A 27,163-nucleotide genomic window follows, 5' to 3' on the forward strand; every position below is an offset into this window, starting at 1 on the left:
GTTGTGTGGGATGCGGCCGGTTCTATTCGTGTTGAGGCTTTTCTTGGATCCATGCTGAGCTCTTAACCGTTCCGCCGCCTATTCCATTGTTTATCATCGAAGAACTTTGGTGTCAAGGACTCTGTTGACTTCAACACCCCAAAGCTGTTTCCTTCCAAGGCCATCTAGATTTGCGTTTAGTGAAATCAGTTTCCGTCCCTCCGTCGTTTTGTTCAGATCCGATCTTCCTTCCGTCATTTGCCGTCCGCCAACATTCTACACGACACTTTCCTCCAGCTCCTCAGCGCTCCTCCCATCCTTCCCTTTCTCCTTCACCCAATCTCTTCCGGCTCTCCCGATGGCGACCCCCGTGTTGGAGTTGGAGTTGGTTGTGTTGTAAGCGTGGATGTACCCCCGTTGGAACTGGCATCGCGCTCCGAACGGGCCGGCGCTTTCGCCCTCGTCGCTGGTGGTGGACGAGCCGGTGCTGGCGGTGGAGGCGCACTGCACCAGCATTCCGTGGAGCGACTGGCTGCGCCTGGTCCAGATCACGCTCAGACGCTTGGCGTAGCTGATGGCGCCGTAGCGCTTGGCCACCGTTGCGGCGGCGTCGGTTGCTAGGGCGACGGAGGAGCCCATGTCCAACGAGTGGCGGCGTTTGCTGACCGCCCCGCAGGCGGGGTGGAGGGGGGATAAAGGGCTCTGATAAGCCTGAGACGAGTTCCATTTGTCCCTGCCGGGAGACGTAATCCTCCAGGCCAGCATATCGGAGTCTCTCAGGGGGGCTGCCAAGGAGAAGCTGGCACGGTTGGTCAGCTCTCGCTCCAGACGGGGTTTGGGGCCTTCCCTGAAGCGTGACTGGCGGGGCAGCGTTGATGAGATGGCGGGGGAGTAGTCGAGCAGAGTTCTGTCACTTTCCGCCGTGTACGGCGGCGCTTTGTCCAACTTCCTCTGCCGCACCACCAAGGCCATCTCCCCCCCTGCCCCCGCCATGGTGGAGACCACGCCCCCGGCCGAAAGAAACTGCTCCAGGTTGACCTTCGGCTTGAACCTCGGCTTCGGGGGCAGTTTTGGCGGCAGAGAAGCCGCCGACTCGGCAGGTTCCTTGTCCTTTTCGCCCTCCCCGGTCCTCTTGGCCGGCAGACCATTCGGTAGCACCACCATCATCACGTCCCCGGCGCCGTTGGACTGGTAGCACCCGCTGCCGTCTCCTCCTTTATCGCGAGCCGCCACGGCGCCGCCCTGACCGCACCCCCCGACTCCCGCTTCTGCGTTGCCGTTGTGACACAGCATGTGGTCGGAGTGATCGCACACCCGGTGGCGAACCATCAACGCAACGGTGAACACGAGGAGGGTGACCACCACCACGCCGCCCACTAAGATGGTCAGCGTCCCTCCCAGGAAGTGAGCCTGCAGCGAGCTACACGCCGGATAAACGTCCTTGGTGGAGAATGCGGTGCAGCCCAGCACTTTGGTCGCGGCCAGCGCCGTGATGGAGTCGTCAAAAATGGCCAGCACGCACAAGTTGTAATCCACTCCGGAGACCAAGTTCTTCAACAGGAAGCGGTCACTGGTGGAAGGGAGGATCCTGGAGAGGGCGAAAGAAAAACAAGGTTATGCTTGTTCATAACTGGCGGAATATGAAAGCGCCGCAATCTCGCGAAGGCCCGCCACGTTGTGATGAGAAATTGTTAAGTATTGCGAGAAACCGCGGCAAGGAGAGCAAAACAGCCCACGAGTGACTACCGCACGAAGGCAAAATGAGGCTATTGATGAAGCGTTGCCCCGGGGAGCATGAAAAGAGAACTGTGTGTGTGTGCGTGCGAGCGAGAGTGTGCACGCGCCGTTTGCACTTGAATTGCCCGAGCAAGCAAATGTCAGGCCATTTTGTGGGCCTCCGCACTTCATAAGAGGCCATTTTAGGTGCAAGCAAGATTACAGTAATGCGGAGGCATTTTAGGGCTTTTTGACAAAGTGTAATGTGCCGATATATTGCCACAAGGCAGCGAGCGAGCGCGCTTGCTTACTGTAAACGTGGCATCGGCAAGCGCTTGTTTGGACTCGGAAGAAAAAGTGGTGTAAAAAAAGAAAAAAATCTGGATGTCTCTTAATTTGTTGAATTTTAATGAGAAGAAGACAGAAGTCATGGTGGTCGGTCCCAGTGGCCTTTCTAGTTTCAACCCCGTTGACCTCGGCCCACTGGCATCTCATCTAAAGCCAACAGTCTCGAAGTTGAATTTGAAATTTGAAATTAGAAAGTGAAGCCCTTTCTTTCCCAGCAGCATTTAGAAACCGTTACATTGAGGCTAGATTATTGTGGTACACTTCATTTTGGAGTCAGCCAGTCCTCCATCTAGTTTCTCCAGTTGCTCCATAATGCTGCTGGTCTTCTTTTAACTGGAGCTCCAAAGACGGATCCCATGAGCCCAATCTTGGCCTCTCTTCACTAACTTCGCTTTAGAGTTCACTTTCAGATAATTCTAATCATTTTCAAATCTCAAGAAATTCGAACACAAACTAAAACACATCAACGCACAGAAGAACAGCAGAACAGCGACAGCCTCATGTTGATTTCAAAACTAAAAAATAGAAATGCGTCTTCAAACGAGTTTTAAAAGTGGACCAAGAGGGGGCGGGGCTTGCCTACCATTGAACTCATTCACTGCCATTGACGAGTATAGAAGTCAAAAAGTGCGTTCTGGTGGTGAACGGGTAAATGTGAGGTCATTCCATCGGGAAGGACCGGCAACAGAAAAGGCACGACCCCCCCCCGTCCCCGAGGCTGCGCTTAGTCCTCGGCACCTCCAGCTGCATTTATATCAATTAAGTTTTATTATTTTGGATCATTTGTCTGAAAAGCACCAAAGCCACCAAAGCTAATGACGCATTTGTCAGCTAACAGCATGAGCATGTTTTGTGTTTTGTACGTGTAGGAGAATGTAGCGCACCTCAAGTGCTGGCGGGAGCGACTTTGGCCTCCGCTCTCACCCTCCCGTGTGGGCAATCGTGTTTGTGTTGTTGCCGAAAATCTTTTTCTGTTTCGCTTTCATGTGTCGGTGGCCAGAACGAGCGAGCGAGCTGTTACCTCTTCTTTGTTTTTCGACCAAATCAATCACACGACTAATCAGCCTGAAAAGACCTCGCACGAAATTTACGGTGAAGCGAAATGAAGTAAAGCCACGCCAGTCGGCGACTAATCTGAACGCCCGTCCGGGGCCTTCCTTCGTTAAAGCGGCCATGTCCAGATGTCATTAAGTCGCCATAGATTGACATTTAATGCCGACAGAAATCCACTTATGAACTCCTCCTCCCGCCCGGGAAGGGGGGGGCACGTGCGCGTTGCCATGGCAAAGGTTCATTACTTGGCCCAATAGCGGCGCACTCGAAGTGGAAAGAATTGCCTCACGCGGCATCAGCTGGCATAGGTCACATGATTAACACCGTCGTGAAAACGGCGCCGCCGCGGAGTGAACACGAGGCGAGAAAGCGCCCGCCAAGTGGCTTACATGTCCCAAAAATTATAAAAATAAAACGTGGAGGACTCTGCCGTTGAAAGTCTTTCCAAGGGGCGTTTGATTTGTATTCTGCACGACGCCGTCGTACTTTGCAAATGTGTTTGCTGTGTGGATTAAAATAAGCACACCCCCCCCCCCCTCGAATGCTATGCATGCAAAAGTGGGACACACGCAAACACCTTGAGAGAACTTTTCTCATCCTGCCATTTACCAAACCCTCTCATCGTTTTTTTGATCGTACTCGTTTTCCTCTTCCTGGTTCTTCGCTTTTTTTTAATTTTTTTTTATTTTTTTATTCCAACCTTTATCTCTTTGCCCCGCCTCTCACCTCCAAGCTGTTTCTTCCGTGAGCCACAAATTCTTTTGGCATTCCTGGCCCGGACGCTTCCTGACCTCGCGCCTCCTGCCTTCCGCCTTTTTATTTATTTTTTTTTTTCCCCCCTCAGACATTGCGCTACATCTCCATTAGCCGTTGCGATATCTGTGCGGAGCGTTATTTAACAACCAAGGTCACGTCTTCTCGCTCTCTCCTCCCCACCGATCATTCCTTCTTTATCCCCCCCCCCCCTTGCTGCTCCCTTTACCTCCATCTTATATTTCCTCTTTCCCCACTCCCCCCCCCCTTTTTTTTTTATGAGGCCGTGAATCTCTTGAATGGCTTTTTCCACGCCAAATGTACAGACACAATTCACGGAAATGTGCGAACCACCCCGGTTTGCGATGTATTGCCAAGAGGAGGCGTTTTAACCGATTCGCAAATTGCACCCCCCCCCCCCCCCCCCCCCCCCCCCCAAACCACCGTGATGGAGGTGACCCAAAATGAAATCGATGAGTCGTCTGGGCACTGTGTTATTTGGAGACACCCCGGTAAACATCGCATGCCAGGTGCGCGCTCGTCTCGGCGCTTTTAATTGCCGTTCGCTCTGACGCGCGCAAACATCGATGCCGGGAGAACGTCAACTCGTCTTGGCGTGGGGGAGGGGCTTAGTCGTAACTGGTGGCATAGAAACAAGTTATTATTAGTGCCCATGAGAGCGGGGAAAAGATGCTGCGTTATTCTCGATCTTGCGACTTGTTTGCTGCAGCAAGCAAGACGGCCGAGCGAGGAGGAGAAGGAGGAGGCGGGACAACGGAACGATTATCTCCTCTCGGCTGCCCTCATTTCCTCCTTTTACATATCAAGTTTGTTTACCCTTTTCGTCCGTGTTTGCTCGCTTGTCGGCTGTCTGCCGCAATTGTGTCTGAGCGCTTCTTCTGCTCTCCTTTATCAGGCTTGCTGCCTATCTAGCCGCCACCAACCAGCAGCCCCCCCCCCCTCTTCAGGATCATCATTCACTCGCCTTGGTCCGTCCTTCTCATTCAAGACTCCTTCCTAATCGCCTTGTGTTATTCACCGTCGTAAACATTTTCATCAATTGTCAAATGAAAGACTGCTTGAAACCCGCTCACCTCGTTCTGGGTTTGTTGCTCGTTTCAAACCGATCGTATTCTTGTCGTGTGTGTGTGTCCTTTCGTCCCCGTGTTTGGATTCGCGACACGACTTGCAAAGGGCGTTGCCAGAGTTTCTCTAAGCAGTATTAAACAAGACGGATAGAGTGCGGCCGAAGCATAACGAACGTCCCCTTAAATTCTTGCCGCTCGGCTTTTGCGATTGGCGCCTTGTCGCCGTGTGTCGGCTTCGCAGCGCGTTTCCTCTCCGATGTATGTCAGGCTCTCTTTTGTGACTGTGATCCACTTTCATTCTCGTTATTTCCTCGACGCTGCGGCGTTTCCTGCTCACTTGTGGTGCTTTCAAAGTTGGATCGCACAGCGGGAAGGTTGCTCCTGTTGGTGGCTGCACTTTAATGGCGAGGACGTTGCTGCCCCCGCTTTTTTTTTTGGGGGCAAGAAAATTTGGGCTAGAAAAATAGGAGTCAAACGCCTTCAAAGTGTATCATGGAATCCATTCTTGTATATATTAGCGTAGTGGTGGGCCGGGCTAATTATCAGGGCCAATATTCGGCATCAGCTTTTTTTTCATAACTTTCAAGGCCGATAAATTAAAATCTGGTTTATTTTGGCTTGCTGCAGCACACTTCCTTCTCTCTCTCTCTCTTGTATGCTGGTGGCCCTGCCGGCAGAAGCAGATTGGTCCGCCCACAGCAACATCTGCTTGGTTCCCTGTGCAGTGGGCAGCAACCAATCAGTAGTAAGATGCCTGTTTGCTTTTTCACCTCGAGTCACCCGCACTATAACAGACTTTGCCGAAATTTGAATAAATGTCAGTCTACTGCAACTCGAAAACTATTTGCCGGAGTAAACTTTTAAGAGATGTTTGTTTTTATTGAACTATACGACTTGACCATTTCCCCCTTTTTTCAACAAATGAATATCGATTTCAAATATCGGTTATTGGCCTCCCTGATTACTAATAATCGTTATCGGCCCTGAAGAAAGCACATCAGTCTATCTCTATTTTAGGGGTCATAACTTTGGTTGGACGGCACGTTGGGCAACTAGTTGATGTCGTGGGTTCGATCGCGGCTCTGAGCTTGCTATGTGACGTTTGCATGTTCTCCCCGTGCCTGTGTGGGTTTTTTCCGGGTGCTCCGGCTTCCTCCCAGGTTCCAAAAACGTTAATGGTATGTTTATTGGACACGCAAAATTGTCCCCAGGTGCGTTTGTGAGCGTGACAAGCGGCTCAGATAATGTCTGGATGGATAACATTGGGTTTCATTTCCAGCAAAACTGAAATCTGAAGTCCAAACTCCCCGGCCCACAAACACGATGCTGGAATAATTGTGTTTTGGTCTAGATATGAGACCCGTTGGCCACCACGTGGGTGCATTTAAGTGGTGCCTCATTAACATGGAAGGACATCACCCCCGCCCCGTTGTGTTTCCTTCAGGGGGGGGTGGGGGGTGCACCTAAACGGAACCCACTGTGACGTTTTTTTTTTTGTTTTTTTTTTTTGCAATCCCCCCCCCCACGGCGTGGTCGTGTACCGCGCCGGCCAAGCTCCAGGATGCGGGCTCGTATGATCATTTCAGGCCGTGACAGCTTGAGCGGTTCCAAACAGATGCCACACGCTCGCCATCCCACCTGGCCCTGTCACACCACGCCGTCCAAATTAGACAGGCAGTGTCTCCGGTGCCGCTGACCTTTTGAAGAAATGATTCAATCTGGCAGACACAGAAAGTCGCAACTGCGGCCACTTTGAAGCCATCTCATTCAGCTCTTTTTTTTCTTCGCTACCCTCAAAATGTATATCGTACCGAACCGAGCTGGGGTGGGCTCTGCTCTCGTGGTTTTGTTTTTGTTATTCCAATGGCGGGCGAAACAACAATCTAAAAAAAAAAAAGGTGATGCTGTGCTTTTGCGGCCGCTCGCTGGTGCGATATTGCGGTGAGCACGGGCACGTTAATAGCGTGATAGAAATCTATAGCGGCTCCATTGTGGTGTGTCTTCTTTCATACGCTTCCCTCATTTCTCTCTTTATCGCTCCTCAGAGAACTGATTTGCCAGCTTTGCCTCTTAAAGCCTTCTGACGTCTTGCCTTCTCTATCAGTCATTTTCTTTCAATCTCTCTCTCTCTCTCTCTCTTTCACCTTTTTAGCAAGCGAGCTCTACAACAGCGTCATTATGTTGCTGACTTGTTTTCTTTCTAACAAAGCACACACCACACACCTCAACTTATGCTCTACTTTTCGCTTTGTACGATTGGCATGTCAACCTTTTGTCTTTAACACCAGCTAGCGATGAACCGATTATCGTCCGGGTCGATTATCGCGGCCGATATTTGGCATTTTGCCGATAATCAGCATCGGCCTTTTTAATAACTTTCAAGGCCGATCAATTCAAAGCTGGTTTATTTTGGTTAGCTGCAGCACAGTTTTCTTTCTCTCTCTGGTGTGCTGGTGGCCATGCCTGCAGAAGCAGATTGGCCCGCCCACAGCACCATCTGATTGGTTCCTTGTGCAGTGGGTAGCAACCAATCTGCAGTAAGCTGCCTGTTTGTTTTTTCACCTCGAGTCACATTCACTACAACAGACTTTACCGAAATTTGAATAAACGTCCGTCTACTAGATCTAAAAAAGCTTTAGCAAGTTGTAAATCACCAAAGTTGTTTCATAAATATGTGCTTCAACGCATTAAAAATGTTGTAGTTTTTATTCTTTTAAATTTTGACATCATTTCCCCCCTTTTTTCAACAAACGAATATCAGCCAGAAATATCGGTTATCGGCTTACGTGACTACCAATTATCGGTATTGGTATCGGCCCTGAAAAAAGCATAGCGGTCTATCACTCATATCAGCCCAGGTAAAATGAATGTACTTTTTAGCGTCTATATCCGTCAATGGCAGTGAATGAGTTAAGACTTTGCCTTGAGTTTGCATTTCTGCAGAAAAAGCATATCCTTTTATGTCGCGAGCCCCGTTCTTTTTTTTCTATTATTACAATATTTGCCACGGAGAAATTAGAGGAGCTGATCAGCAAGGGAGCTCAGATCTCATTCAGTTCAATCATTTATTTAATTAGTTCTCCCTGCTTAATTGCTGCGCGTGTGCTGATGGGAAAAAAGAACACTCTGTGTTTGTTTCTGTTTCTCTTGAGCGTCCTTGATTCTTATTCCCGTTTCCACGCCTCCCCTCACCTCTTCGCCACCCCGCGATTTTGCCAAGCAGATGCTCTCCTGCCTTTCTATCTTTCATTACATCTTCCACCGAGCCGCTGCTTTCATCCCAGATGTATTTTTCCATCTAACTCTATTTCGCTGATGGATTTACTTCCCCTCCTGCTGCATTTTCCTAAAGGACCATTCAGCCCACCCATCTCTCTCTTAGCCTCAGCCTCACCCGCTTTCTTCCCTTTCAACCGTCCTCCCTTTCACTCTAATCTTTCCCATGGGGATTTGTTTAGAGTCAATCTCAGATCTTGCTCTTAGTTCCAAATTCCTCCGCACTGTCCTCTCAAGCCTCATCGCCGGTGCTAAAACCTGCCTCTGTCATGACAATATATTCAAACTACGAGCATCTTCTCCTCATTCATTTTTTGTGAATGCATGAGCTCTTGGAAGTCATATTTCGACTTGTCTCATCAATACCTGAGGGATGCCGTTTCTGTATATCTTGTATCTTGAGCGACAGCCATAACTCATTTAATCCCCGAAATTTTCACTAGAGGCTACCCCTCAATTCCAGCGTTTTTCTGGATTTTGACTGATTTTGCGATGCCAACAGAATAATGTGTTCTAATGCTATACAAAGATGGCGCTAGGACGCAAAAAAAAAAAAAGAAAAAAGGCTAAGACGTATAAATACGTCTTTGGGAGGCGGGGACTACATTTTTGAAAACGTGTATAAATATGTTTTATGGATTGAATGAGTTTGACCACAGCCGAAAATCGGATTGGTTCAATGTAATTCAAATTTGCTGATATTTGACCACTATAGTTGGTTGTTATGTATCCGACCAATTGTCTCGAATTGTCATGTTTCCAACCAATCTAGATTAGTGAGCTGGCCAACTGACACAAATTAACCAAGATAATTATTTTTTTAGTTTGCCCAAAAAACAAACAAAAATAAAAACAATCACAGGGTGCACATAAATGAACAACCATCCACACCTGGGGGCAATTTTGAGTGTTCAATTAATCTACCACTAATGTTTATAAAATGTGAGAGGAAACCGGAGTAAACGCAGAAAACCCACACTGGAAAGTCAGAGCCTGGATTCAAACCGACAACCTCTGCACTGTCTAGCAGTCGTCCACCTTGTTGCTTCATCTCTAGCAACAATACAATACAAACTATATATATATAAATATAAACTCTAATAAAACAAAGTGTGAAGTTTCTCCTCCGTTAGTCCGGGTTAAGGGTTCAAATTTGTAAAAAAACTTGAATTATAAAAAAATAATAGTAATAATAATAATCTATCCATCCAAGCCGCTTATCCTAAAATTCATTAAATTAATTGTAAATTAATATCGATGTCCTCAATATGTCGATACCACGCACTGCTCATGAATATTGCAAAACAATTGGGCTAGGGAAGTCTACTCGCTGTAATCAATTTCATTGGTTGTTTCGCTTGCCAATAAAATTGGTAGTCTCATAACCAACCGAATCGGTCGAATTCTGACCAATCTATTGGTTAATGCAAAATGTAAATGAATGATTATGTTGACAAAAGTTGAACTGACCTGTAGATGAGCGTCTCATCGGCTGTACAGTTGTATTGTATCTGATACATCCACACAACGTACGCTCCAGACAAACGTCCCAAATCCCACCGGACCTGAGCTGAGGTGGAGGTTATTCCTTGCACGCCAACCGTCCTCCTGTCTTCTTCGTCCCCGTCCTCATCCTCGTCTTCGTCGGCCCGCTCTCCTTCGGGAGCCCCGCCGCTGTCGCCCTCGTCATCTTCGCCGCCACGTTTTTTCTCATCCTCCACGTCGGCTCCTCGCCCCGCACCGTTGTTTTTCCCCGTGCTGATATCCGAGGATCCCGGATCAGTTCGTAAAATCCCGTTGGTTACATTCCTGTTGTTCACATTGTTATTCCCTGTGTTTCCACCTGACCCCCCTCGGTGAGGAAGGGGGATTATTTTCAAGTCTACAGTAGCAGTGGCTTCGCCCGCTGCGTTTATTGCGATGCATGTGTAGGCCCCGTCATCCCGGGCCACCGTCACTAAGATATCCAAAGTGCCGTTGTTGAAGGAGCTGGTCCGCGATGAGTTTGCAATGATGCGATCGTCCGGTGACACCCAGTGCACCACCGGCTCCGGGTCTCCGATGGCGCGGCACTTGAGGGTGGCCCTCTGGCCTTCCAGAACCCACAGCTTGTGAGTGTGGCGGGTGATGAGGGGCGGCTCACATGTAAACTCCTCCTCAGGAATCGACCAGAAGTACCTAAGAGGAGAATGAGAGGAGACTGTCAAGATGAGGAGAGGAGAGGAGACTGTCGAGATGAGGAGAACGAGGAGGGCAGAGAAGAGACTGTCAAGATGAGAGGAAAGGAGAGGGGAGGGGAGTGGAGGGTAGGGGAGGAGAAAAGAGGAGAGGAGCGGAGAGGAGACCATTGAGATGAGGAGAGGCGAGGAGAGAAGACCGTTGAGATGAGGACAGGAGAGGAGAGGGGAGGGGAGGAGAGGAGACTTTTGAGATGAGTAGAGGAGAGGAGTCGAGTGGAGAGGCGAGGAGACGGGAGAGGAGAGGAGGGGAGGGGAGGCTAGGGGAGGAGAGGAGAGGAGAGGAGACCGTCAAGATTAGGAGAGGAGAGGCGAGGAGACCATTGAGATGAGAAGAGGAGAAGAGCCCAACGGAGGGCAGAGAAGAGACTGTCAAGATGAGGAGAGGAAAGGAGAGGAGAGGGGAGGGGAGTGGAGGGTAGGGGAGGAGAAAAGAGGAGAGGAACGGAGAGGAGACCTTGGAGATGAGGAGAGGCGAGGAGAGAAGACCGTTGAGATGAGGACAGGAGAGGGGAGGGGAGGAGAGGAGACTTTTGAGATGAGTAGAGGAGAGGAGTCGAGTGGAGTGGAGAGGAGAGGAGATGGGAGAGGAGAGGAGGGGAGGGGAGGCTAGGGGAGGAGAGAAGAAGAGAGGAGTGGAGAGGAGAGGAGACCGTCAAGATTAGGAGAGGAGAGGCGAGGAGACCATTGAGATGAGGAGGGGAGAAGAGGAGATGGATCACATCGGTATCCATATTTGCATGACCTGTAATTTTTCACAAGAGTAGTTATCAGTTACTAGCGTACAGTAAAAGATAATGCCAGCTGTTGCTCATTTTCCTCCTCAATACTTTGCTGGCACAGCGTCATTTTAATGACACACTTAGTTTGGAAAAGGATGGAAGATAAATGCGGGGATGACGCCAAGTAGCGGCGTAATGACTTTTACGGTGTTCCATATCCATGAATTACGGTGCAGTCACTGTATCACTATTAGCCGCGCATTATCCCTCAATTCAGTTCAGTTGTGAAGACCTACAAGTTTGTGCTTCACTTCTAATTGTCCACTTACGGAGCCATAAGAATTGCAGCTGTGCATTTGCCCGGATACTCAAACCCGGTCTGCTTTCCAAACTAAAAGGACTGCTGGTTTGCTATCGTGAGAGATACGAAACACCGAGTCTGGATTTGACTGGAGGAATGGACTTTAAATAAAAGGGAAGGCTGCGGAGACGTACCTTGCAGCAAGGTGGATTGGCGTGGCGCAGGTCTCCATGTCGTCACTGCGAATAAGCCGCCGAAGCCACAGCAGTTCGCAGTTGCAGTGTAGCGGATTTCCCCCGAAATTCAGACTAATGACGGCGTTGTAAGGGGTGGGGCTTATTGCACCTGTCTGCGATCTGAGAATGTTATGAAAACAGGTCAGAGTCGTTAATCGCCAAAAATATAATCCGCACACACAGAAAAAAATCATTTGGATATATATATATTTTTTTTTAATCATTCCGTACCAGTCCTTGCTTTGCACTTACTCATCACCAACTTGTCTGCCAGAAAGAATGCAATCCTTCTCAAATTGCTTCAAAAAAAAAAAAAAAATCTCAGTCACGCTGAGTTCATTGAGTCTGTCACAGCTGCTGTTTGCTTGACAGTTGGAGCTCCGTAGTTGTTTTACTTGCTGTCGATATTCTCAAGTCGCCTGTCTATAAACGCGATCTCTCGACTTGTCAGGGCCTCTATCAGTCACCCTGAAGCCACTTACGCCTCTGCAACATACAATCGAGTACAAGCTGATGCCTCAGTCATGTATGCGAAATGGAATGAGGACAGCAGATGTTGCTAATCCCTCCCTTGAACAGCTGGCTCACATGTCTTGTCTGTGTATCTCTGTGGCGCAACAAGAGTGAATAATCTGACAATTAACAGTTTGGAGCGCAATATTTTGGAAGGAATAACGTTGCGCTCTACCTTGCAAAGAGGGGATCAGGTGGCAAGGTCCTGAGCCGGTTGGAGGTCATATCCAGCCTGGCCAGTTTATACAGCTCTCCAAAGACTCCCTCCGCAATGTGGTCTATGAGGTTGTGGTCCAGGTTCAGTGTGTGCAGACTGGCCATGTTCTGAATGGACTCCCACGGTACCCTGTTGAAATCAAACAGACGATTGTTGAGCACCACTGAGAATTGGTACTCTTGTGTACTCTCTGACGGAGTGACTAGTGAGGACGGGCGACATTGTGACTTGTGGGGACCGGCGACATATCCGAGGCTCAATCGTAACTCTAAATTTTGGCTTCCAACCTAAAGCAAAAAAAAATTAACCACGTGTGTCAAGGCACCCTTGAACCTTTGGAACTTACTTTCCAAGGTTGTTGTAGGACATGTCGAGATCCTCTAACGTGAGTAAGAAGTCGTCAAACGCCTGCACGGACACTTTGACCAACTGATTGTTATTGACAATCAGATGTTGAAGATTCACCAACCCTGCCAGGTCTCTGGGGCCCACTATTGTTAAACGATTACCTGCAAAGACAAGAGGAACATGAGGTGACGGTTACAGTGGGTGGGTATCGCCGATTCGAGGTCGGTAATTCTATTCACCGTCCAGATGCAAAGAGCGTAGACTCTCCAGATCGGCAAAGGCCATCGGTCGAATCAGGTGTATGGTATTTCGGGACAGAGTCAAATCAACCAGTCCGGTCATGTTGACAAAGTCCGTTCCTCCAACCTCCGTGATGAAGTTGTCGGCCAGCCGCAGCTCGACGGTGCGCCGGTCAACGTGCGGGGGCACAAAGAGGAGACCCTTGTCGGCGCACAGCGTGCTGAGTGATTCGGAAAGGTTCCTACACACACAGTGGAAAGGACACGCCGACACCACGCCCCACGTCTCCCCGGCGCCGATCAGAGAGGGCAGCAGGCAGCATGTGACCAGGGTCAGCCAGTAGAAGGCGGGAAACTGGACGCCGCTCGGAAGGGTTCTTTTTGAGGCTCGCAAGCAGGCGCAGGGGATAACGTGGGATGATGATGAGACGAGATGTGGGAGCGAGAGGGTGGATGCGGCCAAGGTGGAATGTTTTAGCCGGCGATCGGGGCGGGGATGTGTGTGAGGCAGGTGCTTCTGTCTGCTGGGGTTTAGGGTTGGGGGGGCAGGCATGGTAGAAAGCCAGGCTATCCACAGACCTAAAGAAAAAGAAGAAAAAGATGTTAAGTTTAGTGATAGACCGATATGCTTTTTTGTTTTCGCGGCCGGTACCGATTATTAGTAGTCATGGAGACCGGTAACCGATATTTGAAGCCGATATTCTTTTGTTGAAAAAAAGAGCTTCCAGGCTCAGCTGCATGTCTTGAATGAAAACAAACATCTCTTTAAACTTTACTACAGCAAATCATTTTCTTTAAGTTTTGAGTTGTAGTAGACATTTGTTAAAATTTCTGCAAAGTCTGTTTCCTTTCCTTCATATGCTCGCGGGACCTTTCCCGTCGTGCGTGTGACTCGAGGTGAAAAAGCAAACAGGCAGCTTAGTGCTGATTGGCTGATCCAAGGAACCGATCAGATTGAACTGTGGGCGGGCCAATCTGCTTCTGCAAGCAGGGCCACGAGCACAGCAGAGAGAGATCTGTGCTGCAGCGAGCCAAAATGAACTAGATTTTAATTTATCGGCCTTGAAAGTTATTAAAAAGGCAGATGCCGATAAATGTCACTAGTTCCGTTGAATAGCAGTTGTACTGCTGCTCGGCCAGTAGCCTTCGAAATCAGCCGCCTTCTGACTACGTGTACGATCTTGTATGGACTTTCAAGCAAGCCCTTTCACTTTTCAGTCACTCCTGCCTTGAAAAACCACCCCAACCACCCCACGAGGCTGAACACAGCCAGTCCCCATGGTAACGGTTACCTAGAAACCGGTAAGAGAGGATTAGGCATGTGTTTTATCTCGGGACAGTTTCTCAAGGCTGCAGGTCAAGGAATTGAATCGGGTCACCGGCCTTAACTGCCGCAATTGTGCGGCGACTCTCGTGTGAAAACAGCGAGGCAATGTTTACACTTGATGTCACGGCGGATGGCGTGACAAGGTGTAGAGATGAGTCACTCAAGCTGATTGTCATGCGTATGGGTTGCCTTAGCAACGTGGATCCGGAGGGGGTCAGCGAGTGTGGCAGAAGCCCTGCCTTCAGACGCCATGTTTAGACTTTAGGCGACGGCCGTCACGTCGTCAGCGAAGTCGTGTCCGGAACCGAGCACTTAATGCCGCCGCTACCGTCAATTTTGCTCATTCCGCGTGGAACCAGAAGACTGTTTATCATCTTTATCATCACGCTTTGATTTGTCACTCTTTCAAAAATGTGACTCAAGCGTGTCCAATTTAGGAATCTTTCGTTTGTGTTAAAAGTTTAACGTTTTCCCATCTGCAAAAAAAATAAGTAAATAAGAACGGCGCCACGAAAGCAGCGAGCAAGAAACACGAGATTAAAGACGCCTCAGTGGCGTTAATTACAAACGGGGCTGAACATGGAACCAATTTTTGTCAAGCACGGCACTTTTTCTTTGATCGGTTGCCCATTTTAATAGAATGTGCAATCTGGACAAGAAATCGCTCATTTTGTTCCGATAAACACAAAAGGTAAAAAAGCAGAATGGCCTCAAGGATGAGCGTTTCATATTAGTAATTGTGGAGGCGGGCCGTGCATTTCACACGTAGGCCTTCAGTGAAGTCCTACTTAGTCCGACTTGAATAAATCCCACGTCATCAACTCGTGATCTGATTGGCTATCGCAACCGTCTATCAAATGTAAAAGCCACTTTGAGACAGACGCCCGCACGATTGTATCTGAAGGTCTCGGACAAATAGCGCGTGCTACTGGTATTGTAAAATCTGCCTGGCAACACGAGCCCGCTGAGTTCTGATTGGATAAAAACTCACCTACAAATTCAACACTAGGATAGAATATGACATCAACGTGAAGAATATGATCATGACTTCTTGATTGCGTTGGAAGGCCTTGACCGCCCACCACGAAGTAATGGAAATCTACTCCAAGTTGACCTGCCACTCATTGACTCCTGCTGCCCTCCTCCCTCAGATCAAATCGTTCCACTTTCACATCCTCTTCCGACTCGGGAACTGAATTGTACATTTTTGCCTCCGTCCAAAGTACTTCCGATAATTTGATTGTACCTTCGAGGACTGAAATTGACTCCGTCTTTCCTGCGGCGTCCCATCACTCGTTGTCATCAATTGTCGAGCGCGTATCTCTTGCAGAAGCGCCGCGCCTCGTGTTTTCCATCTTGTTCACTTGGCTCCGTCTCGAACCCGTTGTGCCTCTAGCGGTGCTGTAACTTTCGACAATTTCCTTGTCTTATTCCCGCAATCTGTTCCCCACTGTCTCGTCTGCCCTTGAGGCAACCCGAGGATGGCAGCGTTATCAGTCACCGCTCTGCCTCGCCACGTCTTTTCGTCTCTCGCCGATCTTTTGTACGCCGCGCCTCCTCGCTTGCCTTTCAAGCTCGGTCCGCGTGCACCTTTGCACCTGCCGTATTCAACCCAGCTCCGCCGTCATCCGCTGCGTGACCCTTGGATTTTGGCGGCAGCCTTTGTGTCTGTAGCCGTGCGGGACCACAGCGCCCCAGGACGCAAGCTGATCGATGTGAGCCCTCTGAGATTCGCTTGGCTCTTTGTCCCGTTCATTTTCACCGCTGTCGTTTGCCGCCTCCACTTCTGTGTCGTCCTCCTAGCAACGCAGGCTCATCACTTCACTAATTGATTTTCTGATGGGTGGTGGCCGGTGGCGCTTCCTGCATTTGGTACCTGGGCCATACACGACCTAATCCAACTCTTTAACTCTCTCTCTTTCTCTCTCTATAAAATTATAAAGTGAAGATGAAGCAGAGCAGGCCTTGACCGCCCACCACTGCAAATTGACCAGCCACAATGCTTGTGTCCCAATTTCCTTCTTCTTTGGCTGTCTTGAAGAAAATGGCAAGAACAATTTTGCCTGCGCCGTGTGTGCAAAGAACCGGACACCGTACCCGCTGTGAAGCCAACAGCGGGCTCGGTTATGTGATGTCGCAGGTCATGCGGTTTCTAACGCTGACGCAAGGCCAAAGTGGTAAACAGCAAAACGATGCACTCTTCTGAAGTGGCCTTCATCGAACCCTGATCTAAACCCCATTGAGCATCTGTGGAAATGTTGAGAAGCCGATTGATTAGTTGAACTTGAAAATGGTGGGTTTTATTTTCTTAAACGGCAGGGCACAATTTTGGTCATGTGGATATGCGCCGTATTAGTGTCCACAGTGTTCTATTCGATTTTTTTTTTTCTGTTTTTGTTTTTCTGCCTTCCGTCTATTTCGGGCTATGTCTCGCTTGCGCTACCCCGCATGAACCCGCAGCGTAATCGCAAAGAAGTCTTTGGAACATCCATGTTGGCGCATGAGTCACAGCTGTGAGGCTGAAACTGCCCCTGACTGAACTCCCGACTTCCCCAAAAGTTCCTTTTCCAGCCCCCGCATCTCCCCCGTCAATTTAAGAGGTCAAATTAGGCTTGAGTAAAGTCATTAAAAATTTCAACCTTTGCAATTAAAAAGCACTCGAGGCTTCTAGTTCAAAGTCGAAAGTGTCTGTTGTTTCCTCAAAGCAGACCTATTGCACTTTAGGACTTCATTTTCTTTTGGCCTGAGTCCGTAATCCCCCACTGAGGTCTATAAATGTCAAGCCCTCATTAAATGCCAACTACAATTTAGAACCTTAAAACACATTGCGTACGTGTGTGCGCGTGTTTATATTTGCATGTGTAGTCTCTCATCAAGTTGTCCTTTGGAGCAGCCACTGTTGCGTTCCTAAATGCCACCAGTCCCTAATGGAATCCAAATGGCGAGCGCTGCGGTATTGAGAAACGTGAAGGCCTGGTATTAGCGCCCACGAGCCACTTATCGTGATCCTCCAATCTGATGGGCGCACTGGCGATTTAAAAAAAAAAAAAAAAAAAAGCGCCTGATAAAGAAGTGACATGTTCACGTGCGCAAACACGCAAAAAGGCAGCGATAAAGTGGAGTCAGAGCCAGGAATTATTTCAATCACACAATGCCCTCGATATTAATTGTGCGTTTGCATGCACCACAACAGTCTCCCACACAGTCGTAATTATAGTGAGGACGACAGATTCTCTCACTCCCCCCCCCCCTCTCTTTCTATCTCGCTCTCTGTCTCGCTCTTTCGCTCTTTCTCCGGGCGAGGAAGAACACAGCGCCCACGTAGCCTCTTGTTGTGGCAGTCGTGTGCATGGAAGCCCACTCATCCTTTTGATACTATCACTTCTTTGTCACTCCCCTGTCAAATCGCAGACTCCTTCCGCAATTTATAGATAGCACAGCGAGAGGAACAGCAATTTGGAAAACGGGTCACAAATGAGGGCCATCTACTGCGGGTGAGGCACGAAGAAAGACGGGTATGGGGTAGTGATAGACCGATTATCGCCAAGCCGATTATCGGGATCGATATTTGGCATTTTGCCGATTTTCAACTTTCGAGGCCGATTAATTCAAATCTGGTTTATTTCGGCTCGCTGCAGCACACTTCCTTCTCTCTCGCTCTCTGCTGTGCTCGTGGCCCTGCCTGCAGAAGCAGATTGGCCCGCCCACAGCATCTTCTGATTGGTTCCTTGTGCAGTGGGGAGCAGCCAATCAGCAGTAAACTGCCCGTTTGTTTTTTCACCTCGAGATACACGCAGTACGGGAGGCAACAGACTTTGCCGAAATTTTGCTAAATGTCAGTCTACTACACCTCACAAATAATCCCAAAATATTTGCCATAGTAAACTTTAAAGATGAGTTTGTTTTTATTGAACTATAGGACATGCAGCAGAGCCTGGGAGCTCCGTGCAACTTTTTGTTAGACTAAGTCAGTGCTTCTCAATTATTTTCTGTTACGACCCCCCCCCCCACCACCACCACCATTTACCCCCTTTTTTTCAACCAATGAATATCGGCTTAAAATATCGGTTATCGGCCTCCATGACTGCCAATAATCGGTATCGAGAGGGGAAGCGACCCGGTATGAATGCGTGTCATTAAACAGGTGGGCCGAGAAATATGTCAAGACGATAAACTGGTGAAGGCCGCCATCCATCAACGTCGCAGCGAGAGGAGGAAGGAAGCGCAGGGGCGATTTGATTAACGAGATGGCGAGCGGTGCCAGAAATGAGTTTTGTGGGAGGAGCCCAGCGACGGCATCGCCGCAGGTGAACGTCTGATTACAGCGGCGGGGCACACCCCGGATCCGTGGCGGTTGTCTCCCGGCAGCATGGACCCGAGATAATGAGCGCGCTTACTGGAAATGATGCAACAAGAGACAAAAGCCTCGCCACCCTTGCGCTGGCCCGTCTTTGTTTGTTTGGTGGAAAAAGCAATTAAGCGCTGTTTTATTGTGAGAACCTTGCATCATGTCGTTGCCAATTTGCCAACGCTGTTCGAAAATGGCCACCGTGCGGAATAAAGAGCATTTTGTTTTGGGTGTTTAACGGCTCTTTGATGTCAGGGATAGCAAGGCACTGCTGTGGCGCGTCTACGAGCATAAAAGTGCTTTGAAGTGCTGCCTTTTTAAGCGCAGGTCGTCTTTTTTGTCTTTTTTTTTTTCATTGCCGAGATAAGTGCGGAAACTAATGCTACATGGCGTTCTATCTTCTCTGTCCGATGGGTGGAAATGTTGCTCTGGGACGGGTCCTCGTGATAGTCGAGACTGGGCTGCGGGACTTGTGGACATGCTGCTCATGAGCCTTGTTAAAAAAAACTGGCAAGCTTATGAAATGAGGCCTCCAAATCCTGGCGTGCACTTGCGGCCAACAACGAGGCACTCTACCGCAGCCGACGAAACCCGAAGCCCAGCTCCACCTGCTGGCCGAATGCTCGGACATGCCCTGCCGTCTCATCCGCGCCACGCGTGCACTTGTGGCGGGCAACGACAAGGCGCTCTAAATAGGGCACACCGACGCGAATCTTCGTATTTGGAAATAAATCTCTCAATTCACTTAAATAGGTCGCATGAGCAGCAATTTGTGAGTCCCTTACAAGGAAATATGGATTTGGCTTCTCCCGACCAGAAATTTTGTGGAATGGTGAAATATTCCCCCCCTCCCCGTCTTTGTCGCCGGTTCCTTCCTCTTGGAAAGTGTGCGCGGCTCGCGGGGGATTCCGCTTTGTGCGCTGACGATAAACTGAAGTGGCAAACAACAGAGGTGACCGTGATTTTCTTTGGCACTCTGTTGGCTCTCACACAACTTTAACATGATCTGGAATGAAAAGCTCCCGTTTCTCGTATGGCCTCCATGCAGCCGCTTTGAGTATCAGGCTCACCGTGCACGCGCATGTGTGTGCGTGTTTGCACAGGTTAGCTCTTGCACCGTTTTTTTTTTTTTTTTCTTCCCTTTGTAATGCGTCACTGTCACTGAGTGACTGCAAAGTAGCATGTCAGTGTTATCTGTCAGCAAAGCCCCCGTGTAAACATCTGTAAGGCTGGAAGGCAGCTAAGCGGCAAAGCGATGGGCACAGTCGAGCCCCGGCGCTTGAGTTGCGCCGAATTACTCGAGTGCAGGAACGTTCACTCGGCCCGCGCGTCATTTTTCACCGGTCGTGAGCTTGTCACGGCTGCCACGGAGCCGACTCGATATTGTTTTTCGCTTTTATTGCGCGTGGTGAGAGAGCGGCCGACTCCGACTGCATTGTTTCGGTTGGGGGCTAATAAAACTGTAATTAAAAGATTTTTTTGATTTTTTTTTTTTTGATGTGCATACCATATTGGCCTACTTACACATGAAAGACTTCCTCCGTGAAATGAGTGATCACGTGGCGGCAAAGGAACTGACCGGCCAACTGTGGCTGCACATTATGTGCTTCCTTGTTCTTTTTTTTTGTTTTTTTTTTTGTTTCCCGGCCCCGTCTTCCTCAAGTATGCAACCTTGTTTCCGCTACGCTGCCGCATAGCTCGTCAATTTTCGACAGCTTGACTTTCTTTTTCTGTGAAATGCCATTTTGGGCGCTGCGCAGAGAGCCCGATAATCGCGCTAATCCTGCGCAAATTGTGATCGGAACACCGCCCCCCCCCCCCCCCCCCCCCATGCAGGGCCACTTTTCAGGACCTTGATTTGCTGACTGCGCAACTTGTTTGCAGCTTGACAAAAGTAAATATGAGTGTGTTTATGTATAAAGATTGGGCATTCTCGGCATGGGGGCGTGGGGGGGGGGTCTTAAGAAAGGGAATGATTATCCAATCATCAGTCAGCTTCTACCGCGGTCAGTCGATGACATGTCAACCAGGGCCGTTGATCGCAGTGATGGATGTATTGAATAATGCTACACACACACACACGCGCACACACACATGCAGAGTAAACCCCACTTCCATGTTCTTCCCATGGCAAGAAGGATTACATAAGATAAGATTTCAACTCGACTCACGTTACATTACGCAACACTTTGGCAGTCAAACTTTCCCAAAAACAAAGAGTAGTAGACCTCGTCTCGTTAAAACAAGCATATTTCAGTCCTCTAGCGTAATGCTAATGCTAAATAGCGCCTATGTTGCGGGGCAATAAACCTTTGAACCCAAAAGTTGCAGTAACACCTCTGCATAAGCAATACGTCACGACTCACAATCGTGTTCTTTATCCTCCGTCAAGAACGACGAATATTAGTGCCGTACTGATGAGATGAGAGGAGGAAGGCCATTCCAATGATAGTGTGACCAAAACTGTTTTATTCTTTGACGTTTTTTTTTTTTTTTCAAGAATTATCTTTGTTTCTATGCAGTGCAATGTCATGCCCCCTTTTTTTGGGGGGGGGGCGGAGATGATTTGAAATATGAATGTTTCGATGGTTCACGGAACAAATTCAACTTGTATCTCAAGTCACCGCCATTTCTCTGATAAAGGACGATAATCCCGTAAAATTACTCATCCAGAAGACAGTAAAAGAGAATCGAATTCGTATTTGTGAGTTGAATGCGTGCTTCGGCGACTGTGGTTCTCGCGTTAGTCCATCTGTCCATTATCCGCTTTGTTGTACAGCATTTTGAAATTTTATTCTATTCTTTATTTAATTGATGGCTCTAAAGTAAAAAAAAAAATAAATAAAGCTGTTCTGGATTCCGTCATATAATGTCACAATGCACCAGTTGAGTTCCTCAATTGCCGTCTTTAATTTTGCACCCACGTCACTCACCGCCCACCCAACCCCCGAGCCTCCACTCTCGCCCGCTTTCTTTCATCGCTCTCTCCCGAAGCAGCCCTCCGTCTGTCACCCACGGTTGCCGTGGTTACGCTTTCTTCCGCACATCGGGCGCCTGTTGTGCCTAAACAGACCGTTAACATTTTTAATTACTCATCCTCTCGACCTCGCCGCAGTAAAACAAACCCGAACCTCCGCGTTAGCTACGCTCCCCTTTCGCTTTGGAATAAAAAGTCGCTCCCGTCCGCAAAACCCGGCTGCCATTTGCTCCCCTCTTGCGCTTCTCCTCCTCCATTCACTCGCCAGTCTGCTCATTTTGACAGCAAGCGTCCCCATCTGCTGGCGTGTCGCGATGGCAGACGCCCTCGCCAACAGTGACGGGATAATTGAGGGAATGACAAATGCTTCCGCCGCTCCAGCCATATGACGCTCGCCGAATGTATCGGCAGCGGGAAAGCAACGCCAATTCACGTTTGCCGCGCATTTACGCAAAGGTGCCGCGTGCTTTCTTGTCTCCCACGTTGGAAAGCGAAACAGCAACGAGAGCAAGTCGAGCATGCAGCTGAGCCAAGGCCAACAATTGCATTTCACGCAGAATGCTGCACCTACATAAATAGCTGCCTCCTACGTCCTGAAAGCTGTCAGTGTTGTCTTATACGTTCATATCTTACTCAAAGAACAAGATGTCATAACATACCTTGACTTACAAGTGTCATAAAGACATGCAGACCGAGGGCCCTACGAATGGCGGGAGCGATATACCCGAATGGCTCAGCCCATGAAATTGTTGAATGACTGGACGCAACTGCTTTTATTATAATAATATTAAGTAATATTAATATTAATATTAATAATTAATGCTTAATAAATTATTAAATGATATTATTGTTAATAGTAATAATACTATTATTAATATTAAAATTATAAAATTTGACAGAGGGGCCGGACCAAGAGCTCACCTCATCGGAGAAAAAAAAAAAACATTTAATTTTCAATGAAAGTGAACAAAAGCATTACAACGATCTATATGTCTTTGAAGAACCGCAGTATTTAGAAAATAAAACATTAACAAGGTTTATTCATTTCATTTTTTTCAAGTTCGGCGGGCCGGATTAAAGGATTTAATGGGCCGCATGTGGCCCCCGGGCCATAGTTTTACCACGCCTGGTTTAGGCTGACAGTCGACTTTCAAATGGGAGTGGCGATATTGTTACGTAAGTTGGGCTGCAACCGTGCAATGCTCGCATCTCAAGTGCACTTGCTCGTCAAAGCAACCCAAATATCTTGAGAAATGTAGAAGTTGGCGCAGTCGAGTCTTGAGTTGTTTTAGGGATGTCAAGGTTAAAGCATTAACTATGGAGATTAATTTGCATATTATAAGGCTCAGTTAGCTCAGTTGTATTTACTTCCTGTGGCAGCTGACCTCTGCTCGCTGTGCAGTCAACCTTAGAGGAGAGTTACTGTCGCAAGGACGGGCTTTTAGATCATTTGACTTCAAAACATTTGCTGGACGGCTCAAAAGAGAAATGCCAAATAATTTGCGAAGCCAAATTCAAATTTCATATTAGTTGTACGTCTTCGGTGTATCGTTCGTTTTGCCTATATTTCACAGGCAAAGAATCGTATTCAAAAAGCATAGAAAGCTATTAGAACAGTCTGAGTAGAAATATACTTTCATATTTTTTCCACATTAATTTCAAGGTTTTACTCGAGTAAATATCAGTTACAAGCTTTGTAAAGAAAAAATGTAATGGAAAAACATGAATATCGCGATCAATTCTGTATATTTTTGCAATTAATTTGGTAAAGAAAATGTAATCCCTTGACAGCACTATATATATTTATATATATATATATATATATATATATATACATATATATATGTATATATACACTCATCGCGAATGCTTGATGGACTACAAGTCATTTTTTTAAAATGAATTCTCTTTCAAAATCATTTATGGTTCATTTGCTTTTATTTCAGCACCATCTTAATTTATGAGACCAAAACATTTCCATATAACACATTTAATGTGGTTTGATGTAAGACAACAAATTTCACCAGAGAAGGAGAACTTTGAAAAAAAAGAATTGTGTCATAGATCGCAATTGCAATATTGAAGTGGGGGAAAGAAGAAGAAAAAATCGCAATTAGACTATTTTTCCCAAAATTTGAATCCCTCATCAGGAGCTCCCGTGGATAATGACGGCCATCTTTCATGTCTTTGCCTGCTCTCCTCATTCATCTTTCGATAATGTCACTCATCAAAATGTCTGTAAATGAATCACCGTTATTACACTCCCATCAATGAATCCCTCATCCCTTCTTTTTTTTTTTTTGCTGACCTCTTAGTCCTCATCATGTTGCGCCAACCTTCTCCCTTTTCATTCTCTCTGCATTATCTCCTCTTCTCACTTTATCTTTCCTCTCTCTCTCTCTCTCTCTCTCTCCGTGTCTCGCGGCCCTCTCATCCTCCCATACATCCACTCAGTCGGTGTCCTGTGTCAGCGGGCCAAATAAGTGCAAGTGTGAGCGCGCTTATGTAAAACCCCCTCGGAGGTTGCCGCCCGGAGCCCCAAATCCCTGCGTGGCGACACCCAAACGACACGCCATGCCAGATTACGTTGAAGCTTGCGAGGAAGCGATACAGCATCTGGCGCACACACATTCGCACGCACGCTTGCACACGAGGGGTGAGAGATGTTCTCATGGGAATAAAACATGAAACAAAATCATAATAATTAGAGGTGTTAATGGATGGAAATTGAAAGGAAGATGTAAAAATAACCCGCCTGTGTGTGCGCACGCTGACATTTCCGTCTTATGTTGCTACCAAGACACATCTGTTTATTATTTAGAGGACGGCCCGGTGTGCGTTTGTGTGTTCCACTTCCGCCCTTCGTCAGTGCATTGATGTGCTCAATGATTCGGCACAAGCGAGCTAAATGTGCGTACGTCGATTGGCCTTTTTGTCGGATGCCACCCGGAGTGGCCCATTTGGAGCGCCGTGAAAATTCCCGGTGGGCCGGTGGCGCTGTTGAGTTGCTGTGTCACAATTTTTCCTCCATTCAACGTGGATCTTACCTTTTGTGTCTGTGCTTAACAACTGGAATCAGCTGCACATGTCGGCCAAGACGTCGGCGTGTGCGTTGAGCACATTCCCCCCCCCCGGGTGCGTTTGCGCTGCTTGGGGGTTCACGAAGCTTCGCGCGTTTGAGTTGAAACCCGCCCTCCTCGCCGCACGCATCGAAAAGACCACGGCGAGAAAGCCAGCCAGGTGTGAGAAATTCCACAATATCCTCTTAAGCTCCGCCAGTGGGAGTGAGCGAGAGAACCTGGAAAATTCCCAATTATCCGCCCAATCCTGGCCCGTTATTCCGAAATGAAGACCTCCGTTTTGAAGAAAGGGGGCGGAGGGTGGTGTCGGAATCCAAGAATCCACTTTGCTTGAAATCCTCTTTAAGGCCTTTTCGATACGACTTCCTTATTTCTTAAAAGCTTCACTTGTGCAGCGACCGGAATCCAGACGGCAGCGACGTGCGCATCCTCACGCATGCCGGCCGTCGCCTTGCTTATTTATTTCTTCATCGCATTGTCGCGGCTCCGTCCCTCACGCTTGGACTTGCTCTTTTCCCGCGCCACTTGGTTCCTGGAGCGACTTCCGGGGAGCGTCAACGGCGGCGTTTCTCCTTTGCGCTCGGCGTCCCCCCCCGCCGCATTTGTGGGCCGGCGGCTCGGTGACCTTGGCGAGAGGGCGTGATGGTGAGAGACCTACGAGAGAAGAGGAAGAAGAAGTGTATCCTGTTGTTGTGACACCACGCTCGACATGCCCCCCCCCACACACACATGCCCCCCCCCCCCCCTCTTTCTTCCGAACGGCCGCCTATCCATCATCTGTTCCTTCCTGACGGCGGTGGTAAATTCTCCCTGGCTCCTTGGCAGCTCGTCTTCCAGTACCTGTCTGTCAAGAGACGATCGATAGTCCTGGGACCCCCTTAACGTCTCTCTGCAGGCTGCCCTGGTTTCTCTCTGCACGTCGAAACGCGAGCGCACAAAGTAGCGCATTCAAGCACACACACACACGCACGGACACTGGCGCACGCACGCACACACGGGCGGGCTAATGAAACAACCGGCCTATTGATCTCCACGGTGAATGTCAGACAGTTGAAAAGTGCGCCTGCTCCAGTGCGGCCTGTCAATCATCTTTGACAGCTCGAACAAGTCGATTTCGTGATCATTTTTGCGCTTACGCCACACACTCACTCTTTGCCTTTGTGCCTCAAAACCATTTGCATCCCGCTTTCCATATGCGGCGTTCTCACCCTGCGTTGAACATGCGGATTTGGTCCGGTTTTTTTCCCCCCCCTCGCGCCCCCCCTCCCCTTTCCTTCTCCCCACCAAGGTGCTTCTTTGCCACTCCAAAAGCACAATCGAGCTCTTTTCCCTCCCTCGCCGCCGCTTTCACGCACCAACCCGAACCCTCCCGCCGTCCGAGGCGCAATTACTAACCTTGTTTTCCCGACCATTCCACCTGCGACCACCGAAGCCGTCACATCTCCATCTTTGGCGACACGCTCTCGCTCCTTCAACTCGGCGGCGGAACAACACCCATCGCTCTCTCCCTCCCTTCGTCTCTCTCACTCCTCTTCGCCGTCACTCTCTCTCTCTCTCTCTCTCTCTCTCGTCCTCCCCTCCCGTCGGCCGCCCCCTGGCTGGCTCGCCCTGGACAGCTGCGGCGCTCTGTCTGCCGCCTCTGTCGCTCTTCGCTCTGGCTGGAAGCTGATTGAAATTTAAGTCGTGCTAATCCCAGAGCGCAGGTAGTGAATGTAGAAGGAGGGGGGGGGGAGATGAGAGGGAACGAGTCGGCCGGCGCGGATGAAAATGCCGCTTGTATTCCTCTGAATGTCCTCTTCTTCTTCGGCGTTCTTCTGCCTCTCGATTGACTTGTTTTGACTCTTCCTTATGTTTTTGTGGCGCCTGAGAAGGAACAGGAGACGGGACTGTGGTCCTTCTACGCTGGCGCCGATTTGTGACAGAGCGAGCGAGCGAGCGAGCGAGCGAGAGAGAGAGAGAGAGATAGAGATGTGGAGTCGGAGTGATGAAGTGGGAGAGTGCAGACATGAGGGGAGGGAGCGGGAATGCGGGAGGACGGAGATGGAAAATGGTGCGTAGGAACAATACACAAGATGATCAAGCAGAGCAAATGTTGGATTTGCTGTTGATCGGTCGTGCAAGGCTCGAGTACAACAAGGCGCAACTTTTAATTTTAAATTTAATTTTATGTATTTATTTATTTTATTTTTTGATGGTCAATTCCAGTTACTCAAAGTGAGGGTCTTATTAAACAATAAAAAAATTGGCTCAAAATACTTTTTTTTTTTTTTTATATATATTTATTGTAAGTTTTTGTATCATAAAATCACACTGAAACAATAAACTGTATTTTCATGTCTAGAAACAAAACGGTCGAGATCAAAACACAGCACTCTGTTGTGAAAACAAACACATTTTGAATATTT

The 27,163-nt window shown here is 48.5% G+C and overlaps 2 protein-coding genes across 2 annotated transcripts in view; one reads left to right on the top strand and one right to left on the bottom strand.

The window, feature by feature from the left end:
• Window positions 1-27,163, top strand: part of LOC148339076 (pyruvate carboxylase, mitochondrial-like) — a 143,834-nt gene that overhangs the window by 81,571 nt on the left and 35,100 nt on the right. The window lies entirely within an intron of this gene.
• LOC148339077 (leucine-rich repeat and fibronectin type-III domain-containing protein 4) lies at window positions 163-26,699 on the bottom strand. Its single transcript, XM_088293804.1, has 8 exons — window positions 26,154-26,699; window positions 24,726-25,412; window positions 13,027-13,605; window positions 12,786-12,948; window positions 12,398-12,568; window positions 11,668-11,829; window positions 9,684-10,391; window positions 163-1,567 (listed from the first exon to the last, which is right to left on the bottom strand). The coding sequence occupies exons 3-8, from the start codon at window positions 13,577-13,579 to the stop codon at window positions 256-258; spliced, it is 3,069 nt and encodes a 1,022-aa protein (XP_088149930.1). The 5' UTR covers window positions 13,580-13,605; window positions 24,726-25,412; window positions 26,154-26,699; the 3' UTR covers window positions 163-255.

Source organism: Idiotropiscis lumnitzeri, chromosome 4 (assembly GCF_059441095.1).
Source record: "Idiotropiscis lumnitzeri isolate Australia: NSW breed Sydney's pygmy pipehorse chromosome 4, RoL_Ilum_1.0, whole genome shotgun sequence".
Lineage (NCBI taxonomy): Eukaryota > Metazoa > Chordata > Actinopteri > Syngnathiformes > Syngnathidae > Idiotropiscis > Idiotropiscis lumnitzeri.